Raw genomic sequence first — 20212 nt, 5'->3', positions numbered from 1 at the left:
TATAAGTTTAAAGCCTACTACCTCATTTGTGCTTTACTGGAAACAAATTATATTACAAAGATTTGCTTTTGCACTTATTACAATATTGAAAATAAAAATTACAGTAAAACAAAATCTTGAAATGCTGAGTTTTCAGCAATTAATTTCATGATGTATCAAATATTCAGTTTAATTTTATTAGTTCTTGACAAGGACTGTTTAAGACACATGTAGTTTTCAGTAAAGGGTCAATGTTGATTATAGCCCTCTTCCTGACGCAGTCAGGAAGAGGATTTCCTAGATGTTTTTCAGAGAAATTGCCTACGGGTCGCTTTGGGTACCCGACTGATTGACCTTATTTCAAACAGTAAGCTGTTCGGAAAATCTGGTTCAATCTCGCTTTCTAGGACTATAATGAAAGAAAGGCTAAGATGGTTAGGACATGTTCTGCAGATGAAGGATGACAAATCATCAAAGATATTCCTTGTCGGCCAACCGTCTAAGGCCAGTCGAAAAGCAGGTCATCCCCAAATGGGATGGGAGTATGTGGTATGGGAAGATTTAGTTGAAATGGGAACTTCTGGGGAAGGTTTAAAGAGGGTAGCTTTGAGTAGATTGGGATTGAGGAGGAGCATGCGTAGCTATGTATGCCTCAGGTGGTTTGGGGGTGCGGTGAGTTTTTAGTAGAAGTAGTAACAGTAAAAAGTTTTTTTTAATTGTATTCAGAGGAATATCGAAAAAGAGTCGAAAACCGTCTCCAGAATGGCGTGGGATCGAAATGAAAAGTATGTCATTAGAATTATCATTGCTGAAAACTCCTTAAAGGAAAATTATAGCCAATGCACATTGAAAAACAACGAAAATCAGTTTATTGCATGGGAAATACTGATTTCTCTTCTTTTTTCTTCTGTTTCTCCATTTTTTCATTACCGTTAAAAGCATAGTTGGTCCATCTGGCCGGCTTGAAACTTTTGCTGGAGAACATGTTGACCCAGTTCGTGCCGAAATTATTGTCTTGTGCTTCATAATGGCAGTAATAGGCACTTTTCTATGCTGTGTCTGTTTTACTTAAAAAGCACAGTATAAGTTAAAATGCCCGTTTGAAAGAACCATCTTTCGATTGTCTGAGGTCACTGATTTGGTACTATCACCAGGTGAGAAAACAACTAAAAATACACGGACCCGGAACCATTCCTCTCGGGAAAAATACACATATTTGTGTTTATGTTGGTTGCAATTTTGGAGTTCTCAGACATTTGGAAATTCACTGTTTACTTTATGTAAAGTTTGTGTCGCTTCGTGGGTTTTAACTCTTGTTCTAAAACTATGCAAGTGTTCTTATGCTAATGCTCTTTGATTAACAAATCTAAAACAATGAATTTTGTATATTTGGGATATGCATAAAAATAAATTAAAATATCCTTCTCCACTGCGGAAATTCTAAGACAAGTGGTTCAACACTGACTCCCGGCAAAAGGACCATTTACTCGGAAATGAAAAAAAATCATAGTTTTGTAGATTGGAGCTTAAAAGTTCTGCTTCAAGATTTTCTTATATACTGAATTGGCTGGTGCTCTATTCATCTAGATCACTCCCTTTTTGGAGGCATTTTGTCATGTTCCTGTAATTTTTTTTTAATTTACTAAGACTTCCGATAAGAGTCTTTAAACGTGTCAAATTGTAGCCTACTTAATCAGAATTGTCATGATAAATCAACTCTTTTTGCGTTTATTTATTTTGCCAACTATTAGACTTTTGTTTACTGTTGGGTAGCTCTTTGATTGCACAAGTACTAAATAGCGGAAGTTAGTTTTCCTCTAGGGAAGTAAATACTACTCTTTGGCCGTCTCCAGCTACTAGGCACGCAAGTAATCATTATTTGAAGAGGAATTAACGCTCAAAAAACTTTGCTCTGAAACTTCCTAAAAACCCCGGTCTTGGCTTGTCTGTAGGAGGCGTTCAGACCCATAGGTCTTATTGTGCTTTCTTTTGGAAAATTGTTCAAGCAGGTGTGTGTTTGCAACACTTTTGGAAATCCGTACATCTTCTCAGTTTTCGAAACTTGATTTTCTGGAACCCATCCCCGAGTAAAGGCATGTTTGAATTCGTCATAGGCTCAGAATGCAAACTTCCCTTGTTGTTATCAGTTATCAGCGATACCAATTTAGCAAAAGGTAGCGAGGGAGGGGGCAAAATGTATTTTCCAAAGTCTAGGAAGGGGCAATTTTTCAGTTTTTCCACGAAAGTATAAAAAAATGCATTTGAAAAAATAAAAATGCCCCCATAAGACACTTTTTCTAATATAGGAGGCAAAAAATTAATGAGAGGTGCAAATGACCCCCTGGTCCCTGATCCCCCTACCAAATTGCCTCTACTTACTGTTCTGAAAAAAAACGACAATTTCAATTCATTGATAAAGGAAAGTTTAGCCCTTTAAGTTTAGGAAATTTCCCTTCCATTTTAGCCCTTCCTCCACTCTTTAGTTAAGAATATGTAAGCTACAAATATTTTTATTTTTATGAGAATTTTATTTCTTTCATATTTGTAATTAGGGCTATTTAGTGGTTTCGGCTTATTTTGCTTCGCTGTTTATATTTTTGCCAAAACTTACCTGATTTAGCACACGTCAAGTTGATTAAACTTCCTGTTAGTGTTTGTCAATTGCTGTCAATCACAATGAACTTTGCCATTGTGCTAAGTTCACTGACTTTCTTAATTTCTAACTGTAGCCAGTGGTTTTGGTTTTAAGAGTAAATATTTGACAATCACTAACTGGAGAATTGAGGGCAAGAATATTACAGTTCACTAAGTGAAGGAATTAAAGAAAAAGTTCTTTTTTGCAATAAATTAAAAAAAATATTTCACCAGACAAGTTTTTCAAAGAAATGTAAAGCTCCATTAAGCCAAGAATGAGCAAAGATAAAGTCAAAAAATCTTCCAAGCGTAAAACTACTACAAACCACTTTTAATAAATACATGAAACTCAAAACGAGCAGAAATTACAATAAACAGCCGAGTCAAACCCAAAAGGAGTAAAAATTAACATGAGTAAGGCTGATAACCCCAATGCCTTCTCAAGACGAAAAAAACACCCCGCTCTTTACAATAAAGAAAAACAACAAAAAACAAGAAACAAATGACCATGGATTGTCAGTTAAAGTGACATATACTGACATTTCTTCTTAACATTTTAATAATTTGTATTTATGAAAGTAAAAAAGAGGAAAACATTTCAGTCGTATTTTGTTAATATACGATTTTGAATTTGTTTATTAAAAATATGAATTAAAGTTGTTTATAATTTGTTAACAAACATTTCAAACATATAACAATACCTCAAGGGCTGACAAAACTCCTTAGAGCGCGGGGGTAAGAATTGTAATTTATGGCCCGAGGGATATAACGTTTGTATGGAATGGGTGGTCGTATAAACTTCGAATGGGGCTCATTTGATTGGAATCGGAAGTTCTACGGCCATTTTTAAGAATAAAAAAGTTTTGAAAGGTATTGGAAGCTATCTTAATATAAACCTTAGGGCCCTTACATGTCAAAAATTGGCTTCCTTAGGCTTTCAATGAGACTTCCAGTATCCGTTAACACGATCAACAGGACGTTCAAAATGATTCAATCAGACAAATTTCTGGACCTTTCAACTACATTGAACAAAATTGCAATCCCAAAATTTAGATTTGATGTGTTTGGGAAAATGATGGGCATAGGACGGGGGCTAGTTGCGCTTCAATCACTTTTTGACTACTAAAAAGGGGACTAGTCCTTGCAATTTCCAATCGAATAAGGTCTTTTCGAAGTTTCTGCGACAACAAATGGTAATCTCTAAATTTCTATCAGATAGATATCAAATAAGCCCCATCCTAAGTCTATATGACCCCTTTTCTATACAATTCGTATATGCCTCCAGGCCATAAATTGCAACCCTTGTTCTGAGGGCTCTAGGTCGGTTGTCATCCTCAAAGACATAATATCCGGATCTTTCAACTACATTGAGCAAAATACCTATCTCAAAATTTTATTGAATTTGTTTGGGGAAATGGCAGGCGTGGGAGGGGTTTAATTACCCTCCATTAGCTTTTGAATTTGCAACCTTTTTAATTTGCAATCGGAATGACGGAATCAAATGGGGAGGAAAAACGCTCTTGGACTTAGATTATGCTGATGATTTAAGCATATTAGATGAAAGTGTGAGCAAAATGAATGAATTTTTATAGGTTTTACGAGTTCAGGGTGCTAGAATAGGCTGGGAAATTAATGTGAAGAAGACTAAGTCGCTAATGCTAGGAATAAGTGAAGATGAAAAGGTGACGTTGGGTAACGAAAAGATTGATCAGGTTGGCAGCTTCACTTACCTTGGTAGTATTATTAGTAAAGACGGTGGGAGCAGTGAAGATGTTAAAAGTAGAATAGCTAAGGCTCAGTTTTTTTTTACAGTTAAAAAAAGTTTGGAAGAATAGAAAGATTAGTCTACAAACCAAGATTAGAATATTCAAAGGTACAGTGATGACAGGGGTCAAATATGGCTCTTAAAGATGGGCGCTCCGAAAAGCAGATGACAATTTAGTAGATGTCTTCCAGAGAAATTGCTTACGGATTGTTCTGGGTACCCGGCTGACTGACCGTATTTCAAATAGTAGGTTGTACGAAAAATGTGGTTCAACCCCACTTTCTAGGGTTATAATGGAAGAAAGGTTGAGATGGCTAGTCCACGTTCTGCAGATGAAGGATGACAGATTGCCGAATATCATAAATAAAGATTTAAAGGAAATGGGAACTTCTTGGGAGGGTTTAAAGAGGGAGGCCTTGAATAGATTAGGTTGGAGGAGGAGCGTGTATTTATATATATATATATACATACATATATATATATATATATATATATATATATATATATATATATTTCTCTCTTTCTCTCTCTCTCTCTCTCTATATATATATATATATATGCTGAATTGACAGGCCTTGGACATAGAGCCAAAATATCACGGAGTTGAATTCCACTCTTTAGGAGATTTCCATGTTGTTTCTAGGTTTCGTTTGTTTTTTATTTATCCTATAGGATTCATTAATTTTTTTTTCTTTGATTCATCGTTTTGCGTTTTTCGGGGCTGATGGATGATGAATGATAGCAGGGTAAGATAAAGGTTAAAGAATGCTTGCTTTTATGAAATAAAGATTTCTACTCATTTTATAAACTGAAAACTGGCAGAATCGGCATAAGATACTAGAGTGTATTGGAGCGCTGCCATTGTTGTTAAGCAAAGATCCTCATCTAGTGGTATCTAAAGTTAATCTAAAGTTGAAATTTAGGAATGGTAACTACCTTCCAACCATTTCAATAATAGAGCTAAGAAAGCTGTAGAACAAGGATCTGACAAGCTATAAAAGATTTGAACCGTCATGGGTCATATACATTTCAAATTTCTTGAAGTCAACCCCAATGAATACCATTCAGTTGACTTGAGACAATAGCTGTCCAAAAAAAGAAGGAAGTGGTTAAAAAAAGTGTTCACAAGAGCTGGCATTTCAGGTTGTGTGCATGATTTTGAAGTTTATCAAGGGCATTCTGGTTCAAGACGTCATAGGGCCATATTTTGGAGTCGGAGGCAACATACTTTTATATCTAATGAGCTCCTTACCAGAGAAAATGAACTACGAGATTTTCTTTGACAACTGGTTTTGAGCTTGAAACTAGTGAGTTTGCTCAAAATCAAAGAATTTCTATGTGCTGGTAAGTTGAAGAATGTCCAACTGAAGGGCTCCTGCCCTCATAGATTGTGAAACAAAGAAAAAGAGAGATAAGTGTCAGACAGGACTGACATTTCTTCCGGTGTTATTTTAGTGAATTGGTTAGATAACAACATGGTTTGCTTGGCTTCGACGCATGGAAGAATAATGCCACAGGATGCATTATGACGCTGAAAAGTCAAAGCTATTTCCAGGGTCGAAGTTTCTAGGCCAGCCATTGTGTATGAGCACAACCGTCATATGGGGGGCATAGATTTCGTAGACATGCTGACGGAGATTTATCACACACATCTTTGGACACTAACATGGTGTATAGGAATTTTCTGTTGGCTTTTTGACTCAGTAGTATACAATAGCTGGCTTCTTTTAAGGTAGCCCGTCAAAACACCTACCTAAAGGACAGACAAACCGATGATCTTGAAAGCCTTCTCTGATCCATTTGAGGTGATCCACTACCAATGATACAACCACGTGTGAGAACGAAAAAAGACATGTCACTGTGTAATGGTATTAGAGGATAATTTAGCTGTTAGTGAAACCAATCAGTTAAGAGCGAGGCCGTGTCCAAGATTCTTGTTTGGGTTTGGGGATATTTTTTTCGAGGGATTACAAAAAAAACTCAAAAATCGTGAAAAAATGTTTTTATGAATTTTTATTACGTTTTTACGAGTCAGAAAAGCATTTCGGGGGTTTTGGTTGTGATCCTGGAGCAGGAAATGAACCCCAAGAAATGACAAGATTTTGCCTAGTTAAGTCAAGGACAATGGATCTAGAAAGCAGCTTATCTGGAATTGTGCTCTTATCAAACAATTTCCCTATTAAGGTCAATCCAAAGAAGATCTGAAAGCGTACAAGTACTATCCATCCCGCAAGTGGCACCGGCCCTAGCTGCGCTCAGGTGGCAGCGAGGGCCTTCGACCTTCACGAACAGAACAAGTCGTATACCGCAAGTTGATCATGATTTTGCTCAACTGATTCTATCAAAAAAAAATTCGTCAGAGGGCCAAACCTTTTTTGCCTGTTAACATTAAAGGACTAAAAAACCACAGTGTTTGAGAAACTACTAATTTAAGAAGAAGGGCTGAGATTTTGTAAATCAGATTTTGCCCCAAATTGGAGGCAAGTAAGGTAGGAAGCTACTATTATTTAGGTTTATTTTAACAATGAAAATTTGTGATGGAAACAAAATCATGGGAATTTCGAAAAAAAAACAAAGAAATTCAACACAAATTGAAAATAATGGTGGATCGAAATAACAAATCATTTTCCAGCTTTCATTGGAAAATATCCTTTTTTTTGTTATTTTCACTGGAAAAAATGAAAAAAAACGACAGATTTGCCCCCTCTCCCACATTTAAAAAAATAAATTTTGACCTCTCTTAAATTTTCACAAATTGACATGGGCTGGCCCCTCAGGATGTGTGCGGTACCCGTAGTGTTTTTTGGGACTGTTTTATAGTTTCCCCTAAGGTTTTCTATAATTTTCGTCTAGTTTGCCTTATTTGCGTGGATCTAGGTCTCCCCCCTCCAAAAAAAAGAAAAAGAAAACCTGCACAAAATCGGTGGCCACTGACAGATATAGCAACACATATGACTCTTGATGTATGAAATTATTTTGTGAAGCTTTCACCTGACGATAATGTCTTGAAGTCTCTTCTCAGTGTACCTTTTATGATTCAATTTCAGCCCAATTTATCTTCAAGAAGAAGATAGTCGAGTAGGCGGGAACATCTTTAAGTAAATGTCCCATGGACTATTTAGTATGCTCATCAAAAATCTGCTCCATCAGGACCGTTAAAAGTAACGGGTACGGTTAAAGTCATATTAAGTCTTTACAATTTTAGATGACTTTCGTTTTTTACTTTTTTTTTTATTATATATTTACTGAGTACCATATGTCAAATCATAAAAGATCTCAGCTTTAGCTGTGATAATTTTAGGGACAAAGAAATATGTCTGTGTAACTTCAGCATACAAAATGTTCAAATGCAATTCGGCCAGTTCATTAAAAGTAAAGTTAGATTTTGGGCAAAAAATGTCTGGCTTATTTTTGGCTTGTTTTTCAAAGTTCACGATCTGGCAACACTGATTGAAAGTAAACAGCGGAGATATTCAAAAAGTTTTAAGTTTTAAACTGTTTGAGTTAGTGGAATAAAACCTCGCAAATAACCAATGGTGACTATGTAAACCCAAAAGGTATTCACATTCACTTGGCATGAGAATCTACAGGTGACTCAAGTATAAGGGTACCGATCATTATAAGAGGCAAAATTTTTAATTGGTAACATAATGGCTGCTCAAGCTGTCATTGATTAATCATTGTCTATGCTGTGAAATCGTGAAGCTATGGAACTATCTCCTTTTTTCAGCCATTGATAGTAAAGTCATCTATGATTGATAGTAACTGTTAAAAAAATCCATAAGTTCAAGGGTCAAAAAAGCCAACTATTTTTATTGTTTGTTAAGGTTCTTTCTGATGCAATTCTGTTACTATCAATCTACTGACGGTTCGCAACTATCATCTCAAAGTATTGAACCTTTCTTTCCGATATTCCATATCAGTTTATTTGTTTTCTAGGCCCAGGGTAAAAGAAAAAAAAATGAATTAGAATTTTAGTTGGAACACTTAAAAAGAGCAATCATAAATCGGACGTCATTATGAAGCTCTACTGTTTAAACCGAAGAGTAGAAAATGTAATTCTCGTTTAAAATGTATTACTAACCCATTAATATTAGTTCTTGCTCCTAAGAATATTCTTTTGAATATCCTCTTTGCTTACCTTCTGAGTATTTTCCTGGGTATGCCTGTCTGTTTTCTGAAATAATAAGTTTTATTATTAATGCTTTTGTTGTTTAGTTCAAACCTTCAGAGCTTCAAAACTACTTGGTAAAAAAATAAGCAATAAACTTTAAACCACGCTCGGAACTAGGCACCATGGGGGAGGGGGAGGGGCTTACGGCGCGTGTTATCTTTAATGAAATCTCAGGATTTTGTAATTTCCCCTTAATTTCTCGGAACCATCTTACTAGTCAATTGTTTTTCTTGTTTTGAAAAATAATTGCCCGGTCCCCTTATCAAAACAAATCGCAGCGTGGATGAAAAATACACATGCAACTAAATGAATGTGTTAGAAACATGCATGGTTTTACTTCATTAGATAAGCCACAACCAACCATATTCAAAACCTCGTTTCTTTTAGTACATATCTCATGTTAAGAAAGGGTGAAAAGAGATCATTTTTTGAAGATAGAATTGTTTTTTAACTGCAAACTATCTTTTCATTAAAATAACCGCTTCTCACGATAGATCATCTTCCAAGGAAGTTTGCTATAACATGATCAACATAACTAGTGAAACAATGTTGAGTCACGCGATGAAACGGGTGAAGTCTGATTTTAATTATGCATCTTAAATTCTAGACGGCCCGATTGAATGAAGCTGAATCAAAGTTGGCTCCCCTTCGGTATCAGCACCACAGCACTCTGGCAAGAAACATCAGCCTAAATCAAACGAACAAGGAGTGGAGAGAAAGAGCTCTCATAGCTAAGGTAGTTACTGCTTTGTTCTGTTAAAGAGTTGCGGCCAGTTGTTTTTTTAATTGTTTATGTATGTATTCCTTGCTTTACAGTTGTTTTTTATCTATAGTTTCTTTCTTTATTCCAGGCTGTTTCTTTCTATACAGACTATTCTATCACTACTCGTGTATCGTGCGTTTATTTGTTTCTTTTTTTCTTTTCTTTTCAGTGGTCTTGACACTGCACTCTGTAATTGTTCAGTATTTTGATTGGATTAGCCTCAAACTCTAACCAATAGGATCGTGTTCAAAACATTGTACTTGAAAATCAAAGTTTAAACTGGAGGTTTACTCTTACACGATGTATATTTCTATAGTACGATAACGCCAATTGTTTATGTTCATTATATCCTTCTTGATGAGCCTTGTCCCTCCGTTTCAATTAAAAAGAAATTATAATAATGGTCGGGTTTCCTCTTAAAGATAAATGACTCCTTTGAATAGTTTCGGCTATTGGGTATTGAGTTTTGCCTGGTTGGCTGGTAACTATGAAACCACTTGACTCCAACCTGAAAACAATACCTGAAAGAGAAAATAAAATCTGACCCGGATAGTTATGCTGTTTAGTGGCCCTTTCCCCCAAAACCCCCCCTCATAATAAAATCGCTACAAACCACGAAACATTTGGTCGTAGTAGGAATTTAGCAGAACTTCTGCAATTATTTCAAATTCAGTACAAAGCAGAAAGTCACGCTTCCTCCCATTAGAAAAAAAAACGCTGGTACACTTGCATACTTTATCTGTAATTCCTCTGTGAGTAGGCCCATATTTTCCCTAACTGAAAAATTAGACAACCGGACCACGAAAAAAAAGAAGAAAATCCGTACCATTCCAACCTTTGTAAAGGAGGGTGGGAGTATTTTTTTATGGGGTGAAGGAGGGCCAGATGCCACAATATTATTTTATGGGTACAAATTTTCATGGGATTTTAAACTTGGAGGGATCGCCATGCATACACATCACTTCCAACTTACCTTCTCTACAGCTCAGTTTCATCGTTCGGCCCTCACACTGCGGTCATCTGTGAATAAGTTTGATGAGACTCTCACAGCTGCAAGCCATTCGTCGACTGAAACTATTTTTGTAGGAATACTTTTCAATCTGTGCATTCATTCATTATTTCCATTCAAGGCGTCTCCAGGGAGGGGGGGGTGTAAATGGGTTTGACCCCCTCCCCCTCTTTCGAAAATTTTGCCCGACTCTTTAAACACAAACAAAATGCACATAATGCAATTTTGATCCTTTTTGTGAAGTGTAGGCCTAACCCTTTTTGTGAAGTGTTAAAGTGTAAACCTTTCTCCGTTTTTAAGCAAGCTATTAAACGAAAATACAAGTGTGCTCGTTGCATTTAGTTGATCTTTGCTTGCATTTCGCTACCACGAACTGTTTGAAATATAGTAACTAAATCATGAAAATGGGAAAGCTGGATGCTAATAACTTGCCGATCAAGAATGTGATTTCAACTTGTGTTTGTGGGTGTGAAGTGTGGTATTACTGAACATATTTTGTACTTTAGTTTTATTAATGTGCGTGGGCCTTCATTGATACAGTAAACTAATCTTACAAGAGAGCGAACAAGCCAAGATGAAAAGAATTACTTTTGGAAATATAAACAAATAGGAGAAGCAATCATTGTACCAACAGCTTAATTCTATAGCTACTAACTCTGCATGCAACTGAGAAATATGACAAATTTGGAAAAATAAGCGTATAATATTACCTTGAGAATCAAAATAGTCACTGCAGTATAAATTATGTTTATGGTTTTAAAATGGTTGGGTGAAATCTCAAGTTTAATATAAGTGTCACATAATCCCTTTTGATCTGTTGCTCTCAAATTGTGCCTGGTAATATTTGTGAAATGTACTAATTGCTGTTTCCCACTCGTAATGTGTATCACTAGCACCATCTACTTCTCATTCATTTCCAGTATTCTAAATGTATAGTTTGGCTTGGATGTAAATTAGCCTCGTTGCCAAAACAGCTAAGGTTCTATAGCTCATACTTTTTCCGAAAATGAGAGAGAAAGTGGAAAGAGTTAAAATACACCGGTTGCGTTTGGGAAGGAATATTTACTTCATAGAACACCAGCTGTGATGGGTCCAAAAATATTACGGGGCACCTTCATCTCCTATGCTGTATTGATATTATAACGGTTTAACCTGAAATATCATCTATTAATCCATTAGTCACGTACTTCATCTTTTTTTTTTAAGTTTTTATACGCTAAAAATTTGCCTTCCTCAGAATGACATGATACATACGCTTCCTACGTTTCAGAGTCAAATTCTAAGATTATGTAACATAATTTTATGTGCTAATTTTAAAATTTAGCCATATTGTTCACTCCCAGCTATGCCGCTGGCTCCTGTTTATAGTATGCATTGAAAATAGAGTTTTCTTGTGGCTAATTTATGCCGTTTCTAAACAATAAATGGTGGCTGTTCAGTTTAGGGAGAGGAAGTGGCTTAGTCTGAAAAATAGACAAAACTAATTGTATGACAAAAATAAATAAGACGCTTTGGGAAAATCGTATGAAAATTGACTTTCGAGGGAGCGAAAATCAAAAGACCCCGCTCTTGTACACTTCACTTGAATTGACCCGTGACCACTCAAAATATTAAAAAAAATGTTCGTTCTGCACTTATGCAACGAAGCTTCTATTTTATATTTGGGGACATTTTATAAAATAAAACCGAACAAATTTTATGAAATTTTCAACTCAGCCCTTTAGGTAAATTTGACGGAGCACCCCGAAAACTTAGAAATTCTGTTTCCAGTATTCCAAAAACTTCATGTCTTCAGTTTATGAAATTTTTGGTTTCGTGGGTTAGCTTGGTTTCGGAGTCACTCCTAGTTCTAGTCCAGAGTAAAAAAAAAAAGAAAAATGTTACTCTGATTCTTAATCTGCGGCTCAGGAATTTTGGTCCCTATGAAATGCAAATTGTTGAAACCATAAAAAGAAAAATAAACAAGGGCCAGTTTTCAATCAGTAAATAAATTACGAATTGCACATTTTTTTTTTTTTTGGCAAAGGTCTATGCTAATTCGGGTTCAGTGCAGAGTGAATCAGACTTTGACTCATATTTATCTATTTGTTATGCTGTTTTTAATATCCACAGTATTTAACTGTCCGTTAAGATTTGAGTTGTTATGGAAATACAACTTCTGTTATTACAATTTTACGAAAAAGTGGAAATCCATGTAAATCATAAGAACGAAGTCAGTATTTCCGAAAGCCAGTCTGGAATTTCGAAATTGTGGTTTTTGAAGTCTCATGTTCAGAACGATAACTTATGTGACTATTTCACTTTTATACAGAATATTTTACGATAAAAAACTAACCTCTAATTTTTGCAGGGAAGTACAAAAAAACCTGCAAACAAAAAGAGTGCCATACCTGTGCGTAGGACAAAGTCTGCGCCCAATTCAGTTCATATCAGCGACCATATGGGAACATTACATAAACATCAAGATCGAAATCGTAAGAATGCAAAGGCAGAAGTACGAGTCGAAGATACCACTAAAGCCGTAAATATTTTTAACGTTTACCATTTCATTCACTGCTTCTTTCGCGGTGTGTAAAAAAGCTTGCTTAGGAAATGACCTATAATCAGAAGTAACAAAAACTGAGGATTAAACAAAAGAAAAAAAATTGAATTGTTAAGATTTTGTTGGGGGGGGGGGCTTGTGGAATATATTTTACAAACAAAGGCTGCCAGATTCGGAATTTGTTTATATTTTCTGTTTAGCATAATTGTATCCTACCAAATCCTGAGTGATGCTATCCAATTTAGTACTGAATCTCAGCCATCCAAGAAAAAAAATGAATAGTTTTCTAGCTGATAATTTCGACACAAAGAAAAATATGAAATATGCTCTGTTCCATTGATTTATGCATAGAGCGAAAGTGGTCAGCTCTCACAATTTAAATAAGCAAAACTTATATGTAACACATCTAGAAAAAAGAAAGCACAACAAAAAATAAGTTACAGCATAATAATACCTTTAATAATACATATATGTAATGCAATAGCAGAAATCAGCATTGCAATAGATTATCAGACTTAATAGTCATACGAAGTGATAAACTCTTTAAAATCGTATCTTTTTTCAGTTCACATATAGCATTCATTCAGTGAACATCTTAAACCGGATTTACTCTCACAAAGTTTTGATAAAACAAGAATGCATTCGAGGTAAATACTCCTGCTTTGCGTCGGACCATTCATTTAGTGTTCAGCAAGGTTAATTTGATGTCGAAATTTTTTTTGATAGATTCAGATGCCAATATTACTCAAAGTGAGTAATTAAAGGAGTTTTATGTAGTAGTATATTTCTACAGTCTATTTTTTCTTGGAGTTCAATTACTATTTTGTATAATGGGAGGAAAGAGGAAGAAGGAAAAATCTGAGGAGTTTTTTCCCGCATCCAGTCCTATTGAAGGAATCTCATTGAAGTCACTAGCTGATAGTTTGAGTCTAGTTTTATAGACTTTTAAAGAAAATTCAACTACGTTAAATGAGCTGAATGTTAATTTTAAAGGATTAGATCAAAGGATTTCTAAGATCGAAGAATCTGTATTGGAATTGAAATTCGAGATGGAAGGTATTAAGCCAAAAGTGAACAGCCTTGAGGTAGAAGCCAATGATTTGAAGAGCCACATTTCTGTGCTGGTTGATGAAAATTCTTTACTGAAATCGCAGTTATCTAGCATAAAGCATACAATGATGAAGTTGGAAAGTAAAGAAACTGATACAAATATTTTAGTATGGAACGTGACAGCGATTGATACTGTAAGCGCTAAGGCGATTTTCGATAGTATAATTTCGTCATGCCTTGGAATCCATGAGGTACCCAAATACACGATAGCTGATGTTAAGCCTGAAAAAAGCTGATAAAGGTTATCATAGAGAACAGGGAGCTGAAAGTGGCAGTTCTAAAACAGGCTCGAAATCTTCGTGGAAAAACTATCACGGGCAATGAGAATGTTTTTATATCCAATGATTCTCCCCCGTCTGTCCGAGAAGTTCGAAAAAAACTTTTAGATATCCGAACCAGTATTCGTGAAAAAACAGGTTTTGAAACTTGGATTGCGAGATCCATACCACCATCTTTATGTATTCGTCGCCTTAAGTAAGGGTTAGTGGAAATGTTTTTGTTTGATGAAACCCCATCAGATATTAGTAGCCTGATTCAAACGCAACGACAGCGAAGGCAAGGAAATGGCCGGGGCAATTCTATGGACTGGATTACATGACTGATTTTTTTTTTCTTTCTTTGGTTAGTAAGTTTATGGAAGCCCGGACACTTTTTGTGTTTTGATAAGAAAAAGTATTGCTTGAATTATTTGTTGAGTTAGTTTGGTCGGATGCAATAAAAATAATAATAGTGACTTATATAATGATATCTTCTGCTACAACAAATATTGTGTCTTTTTTATTGTATTGCTATTTTTGTTGCACCAACAGTATAGTATTAGAACAAACCCATTTACTGTGAGTTTTAGTGATTTTACTTTTCAATGGGGGAGGAGTACTCCTTGGCGTGAGGTCAATGCATGATAATGGTTCGGGTGATATTATTATTATGATCATGAATGAATGGTTTGCATTACCAGTGCTGATTATTTGTTTATTTCTTAGTTTTTCCTTGTTTCTTTTTTCTTCTCTTTCCCTGTTTCTTTCTTATTTATTCTTACCTTGATTTTATTATCATTATTTATCCATACCTTGATTATATTATTTACTTTTTTTTCCTTATACCTGTGGTCTGGTGGGCTTGGTCGTGGGGCGGAACTGCCATCCACCATGAGTAAATCGACTATTTCTGTTAGTGGCCAGGCTGGTATCAACTCTTTGGGGGATCGTTTACTTGATTTACAAAATAATCCTTTAGATATTGAAAATATTATTAATAATTCAAATGGAAGTAGAAATCGGATGAATAATGATTCTAGCTTGGCTTTTAAAAGTAAGTATGTTTCGCAATTAAATGGTTCTGCCTCCTCTAAACGAGGTGATATTTTCTCTGTGTTTCATCTTAACATTCAGGGACTCTGCTCGTCTTTTGATGGGCTGAAACGGATCGTTAGTGATGGAATTCCTGATGTTATAGGATTATGTGAAACTTTCCTGGATTCAAAAAAGGATATCCTTTTAGTTATTCCACGATATAGGATGGAGAGGCTGAATAGGAAACAGATGGCGAGAGGTGGCCATATGCTTTATATTGCTGATCGTCTTGCACATAATGTCCGAAATGATTTGAGCAGAAATGAGGAAGGAATCTTTGAATCTCTATTTATTGAGATTAAATCAATGCGTAAGTATTTAGCTGTGGGTTTGGTTTATAGGTCCCCCAGTGGATCTATTCCTTCGTTTTTGAAAATTCTGGAAGAAGTTTTGGACTCAGTCCAAAAACATCCCTATGAACTAATTCTTATGGGTGATTTTAACCTCAACCTGCTGGATCAAAATTCTGCTTCAACTATTGATTTTTTGTCAATGATGCTCTCTTCGGGAACTCTACCTTCAGTTTGTATACACAACCCGAGTTACTGAAACACAAGCGTCTCTTATCGATAATATTTTTCGTCATTAGATGTCTTAGATAATTTGGTGCTGGTTAGTGATATTTCTGATCATTTTCCCGTTATTTCCCGATATAAGAGTGCTGATCTAGCGCAGCGTATAGCATCAACATCTAATCTCCCATTTTTCCGTTATGGTGATACTGAGCTAAGTCTACTTAATTCTCGTCTGGCTGATGTACCGTGGTGTAGTTTGGTTTCTGATTCATATTTTAACCACTTTTTTTTATTCCTTTTATGACTTAGTTAAAGAAGAAATCCTGGAAATTTGCAATCGGGATCCAGCGCACCATACTTCGAAAAGGATAGCACCACTGAATTCATGGATGACTTCAGGTCTCCATAAAAGCTGGAAAAGGAAAAATTATTTGTGGAAGCTTTACAAGGCTTCGCCATCTTTAGCTCATCACGAACGATTCAAGGCTTATAGGAGTATATTTAGTTCTTTGTGTCGGAAGGCAAAGTCTCAGTATTATCATAGGAAATTTTCTGATTGTGGGAAGGATGTTAGGAAGACATGGTATTTAATTAATTCAGTTCTTAGACCTACTCCCCCTCGGCCTTCAGTTCCATCAATGCTGATAATCGATGGTAAAACCGTCCAAGAAGATGTAGATGTTCAGCTAGAGCTTACCTCTTATTTTGCTAATATAGGAGAGGTAATTGCTTCCTCTGCAACTTCTTGTTGCGATTTCAGAGCCTTTCTTGGACCCTCATGTTTGAGGTCGATGGTCTTGAATTCTGTTTATCTGTTTTCAGCAAAATTTTTTAGAAGGGTATGCTATCCAGGCTTCTTAGTTTTCTGGATACAAAGGGTTTTTTGCATGATTTCCAGTTTGGAGTCTGAGCGAGTCACTCTACGGAGCATGCTTGCGCAGCTTTATCGAATTTCATTCATTCGGCAATAGATTCTGGTCATGTCCCGGCAGCCTTATTTTTGGATGTTCGTAAGGCTTTTGATTCCTTGACTCATCGGATACTTCTTTGGAAACTATCGCATATTGGTATAAGATCAAACGCTTATTCTTGGTTTGATTCATATCTTTCTGGTAGGCTTATTTCAATCGATCCGCTTTTCTGGAGCCCTTCTGAAGTATATTATGGCGTCCTGCAGGGATCTGTTCTTGGTCCCATTTTATTTTTGATTTATGTTAATGATCTGATTTTGGCTGTAAAAAACACCAGGCCTCTGGCATGTTGCAAGCTGTGTCAGCTTGATGCTCAGTCGTGTTCCAATACTTCTCCTAATGAAGATTTTCTTGTTGCTTTTGCTGATGATACCACTCTTGGGACCCTTGGGAAGACGGAATGTGATATTACGTCTAACCTTGTGGCATTATTCGAGAGAGTCATGTCATGGTTTAATGGTAATTACTTGATCTTGAATGTTGGTAAATCACATTTTCTTATTTTTTCTCGAATTGGTATAGCTTTCCCTCAGCTTACACACCTTTAGGTGTCACAAGGCTCCTTGTGTAGACCAGAGAATCGGGTGGTCCGGTTTCTTGGTATCCTGCTTGATGAGAACCTTTCATTCAGAAACCATGTAGCCATGATTAGGGTTAAGGTCTCACGGAGTTTGGGTATCATTCCAAAACTTAGATACACATTTCCTGGATCTATTCTAAAACTTATTTTTTTCTATCTTGTCCAGTCATATGTTTCTTGTTGCCCCATTGTATGGATGTCTACTTTTCCGTCTACGCTGCGGTCACTTTCCGTCATGTATAATAAAGCACGGCGTCTGGTTATGGACACCAACCATTCTTCACCAACACCGCTCTTGAGTCTACGGTCTATTTACATTATTTCTTGTGCTTCTTTTGTCTTTGATCAACTTCACGGCAATCTTCCAAAATCTCTTCGGAAAACTCCTATGTTTATTTCTGATTCAGCTCCATATACCCTTCGTTCTTCAAATAATATCTACATTCCGCCTACCCCTACTATTCGATCAGACTTCAATCCCCACATTGCTTGTCAATAGGTCTGGAATTCACTACCTTCTTCAGTGCAGAAATACCACTCGTTTAGGACTTTTAAAAGGATTCTTAAGGATCATTTAATAAAGAATCAAATAGATTAATTTTTTTTCCTCTGAAGAGTTGATGGCCCCTGTGTTTTGTTAGTGGTGTTTGGTTTTTCCTCTCTGCACTTTGCTCCCAGGCCTCAGATATGTTCTCTATGTTTTTTTTCATCTTCTAGTTGTTGCTTATTGTGTATCCCCCAAAAGTATATTGCCTGTGAACTGCAATATGTGATTGCCTATATTGAATTTATTGCTTGTATAATAAATTTTTTTTCTTATCCCCCTTGTATCCCGGGCCATGGAGCCTTTTGAGGGGAATTATGTGTATTGTAATTCGATTTTGAATTGTATTTTGTATTGTCTTCTATTTAATATTAATAAACTTCTCTCTCTCTTTCTCTCTCCCTCTCAATAGAGCGTTGAGTACCAGAAGTAATATTGCCTTTCAACTCCCATACCTACATAATTTATCCCATCACTATAGCCTCTCTAAATCCCATGCCTGTATAATTAGCAAAAACGTATTGGGACAAAATTAGCATAACCGATTACTATCTCTGTAACAGGAATGACGATTACATAATTTGCATACTGTCATGGGATCCTAAGTTTGGATGTGTCATATTAAACTTAATGACTCTTAAGTATTTGGAATCAGTGTAAAAATTCCTTTTTTATGCATTAATTGTATTCAGTTTTCGTTTTTTTGTAATTTTAGTTACTATTGGTTCGAGTCACTTGTTACTTACAGTTCGTTACAACTAGCTTTTTGATGAAGGGTTTCTTACAGTAGACACGATTAATAATTGCCATGCATGCCTAAAGTTATATGCCAATGCTCTCTTTTTTTTTTCGGTATGAGGCAAGAAAAACTTTAGTTAATTTTGGGCAGAAAAATAAAAAGAATATATTACAAAGTTGTGCGTAGAAAAGATATCTTATTTATTTTGCCCGTGAAGTTTGGATAAATTATTTTTACTCTCATCTTTTTTTGTCCCAAATTTATTATTTTATAAATTGAACCTGCCAATGATTGAATTTTTTTTATTTCTAGATTGTGTCTAAACTAAAAACACCATCTCGTATGGAAAGAAAGTTTTCGCAGCGACTTAAGTGCGATCTGCCACCTTTAATTGAATGTGAAGGAGAAACAATATTAGATGGCAATAAAAGTCCCGATTCAGAAGCTTCTGAAGACAGTGGATTTTGTGGAGAGGTAAGTCAATACTTTTGTAGGGCTGCCAGAAAAGATTTAATTGTCTTTTTCTACATAGTTTTAATTACTGAGAAATTTTTTCGTCTTAAAAAAATTGGTTCTGTTTTTAGTATATAAACAGCATAGATTATCAAACCCTAAAAGGGCGGAGGGGTTAATGAAAATTGCGGAAACAATTTCATCAAGTCTAAAGCCTTTTAGCGGAGGAGTTTCTTTTTCCAACAACGCAATTTTTTTTGTCTTTTCCGAAAATCTGTCTTACCAAAGAGTTTGTGCCAGAGAGGAGTGCCATTTTGGACAACATAACACAAATTTTGGCCTGACTTGGGCTAAAACACTATCGATTAAAAATTCTGACGTAACCTGTTAACCTAAGAGTGTAAAAACGCTATATCACACAGTTCCAGTTTCAGATCGTGCCCCGTGAACATGCCAGTTCCTACAATTTTGTACCACAAAACAAAAATGTTGGTCCAATTAGGGCCAAAATGATGTCAACCAAATTATAAAAATAGGCCATCAGTTACAACTGTCAGAAATCCATAGATATAGCCTCCAACGCTCAGAGGCCATACCCATATGCAACGGCATTCTCGTCTCTGAACACATATGCACTCCTTGCAAAATGACGGTTATTATACAGAATTTATTTGCAGTATAACTAATGGTTATATAGTAGGCTATTGTATAGTTGGACACCAAGTACTGAGGGAGAGTGAAAGGAGGGGTCAGTATATCTTTTTGTAAGAGGACGTAGCACCAGAAGCTTCAAAGAATGCATTTTTTTGAACCAAATTTTCCAACGTTTTGTACCAAGTCCTTGAGATCGATATGGAAGGGGATTTAGCCTCTAGCTTTTATCACACTTAAAAAAAAATTTAGGATCTTTCTATTTTACAAGAAGAAAGCCAGGTACCAAGGACACGTTTATGTACACATCGTAAAATAAAGAGGTGTGCTAGATATTTCTGAGCAAAAGAAAGCTGATAACAACCAAGAAATCAGACGGATATTTAGACAAGGTCAGATTAGATTTGTGGTTTGATGCCTACGAAGCTCTT

The 20212-nt window shown here is 35.9% G+C and overlaps 1 protein-coding gene across 4 annotated transcripts in view; it reads left to right on the top strand.

Annotated features, from left to right (window-relative positions):
* LOC136039321 (golgin subfamily B member 1-like) overlaps positions 1-20212 on the top strand; it is a 283865-nt gene that overhangs the window by 106792 nt on the left and 156861 nt on the right. For all 4 annotated transcript variants that reach the window (XM_065722941.1, XM_065722942.1, XM_065722940.1 and 1 more), the window contains 3 exons: positions 9160-9288; positions 12675-12845; positions 18990-19151. In XM_065722941.1, coding sequence (XP_065579013.1) covers positions 9160-9288; positions 12675-12845; positions 18990-19151 — 462 coding nt within the window. The remainder of the gene's footprint in view (positions 1-9159; positions 9289-12674; positions 12846-18989; positions 19152-20212) is intronic.

The sequence above is a fragment of the Artemia franciscana genome, chromosome 19, assembly GCF_032884065.1.
Source record: "Artemia franciscana chromosome 19, ASM3288406v1, whole genome shotgun sequence".
Classification (NCBI taxonomy): domain Eukaryota; kingdom Metazoa; phylum Arthropoda; class Branchiopoda; order Anostraca; family Artemiidae; genus Artemia; species Artemia franciscana.
Note: the sequence above shows the minus strand (reverse complement) of the source record. Positions and strands in the feature narration are given on the sequence as shown.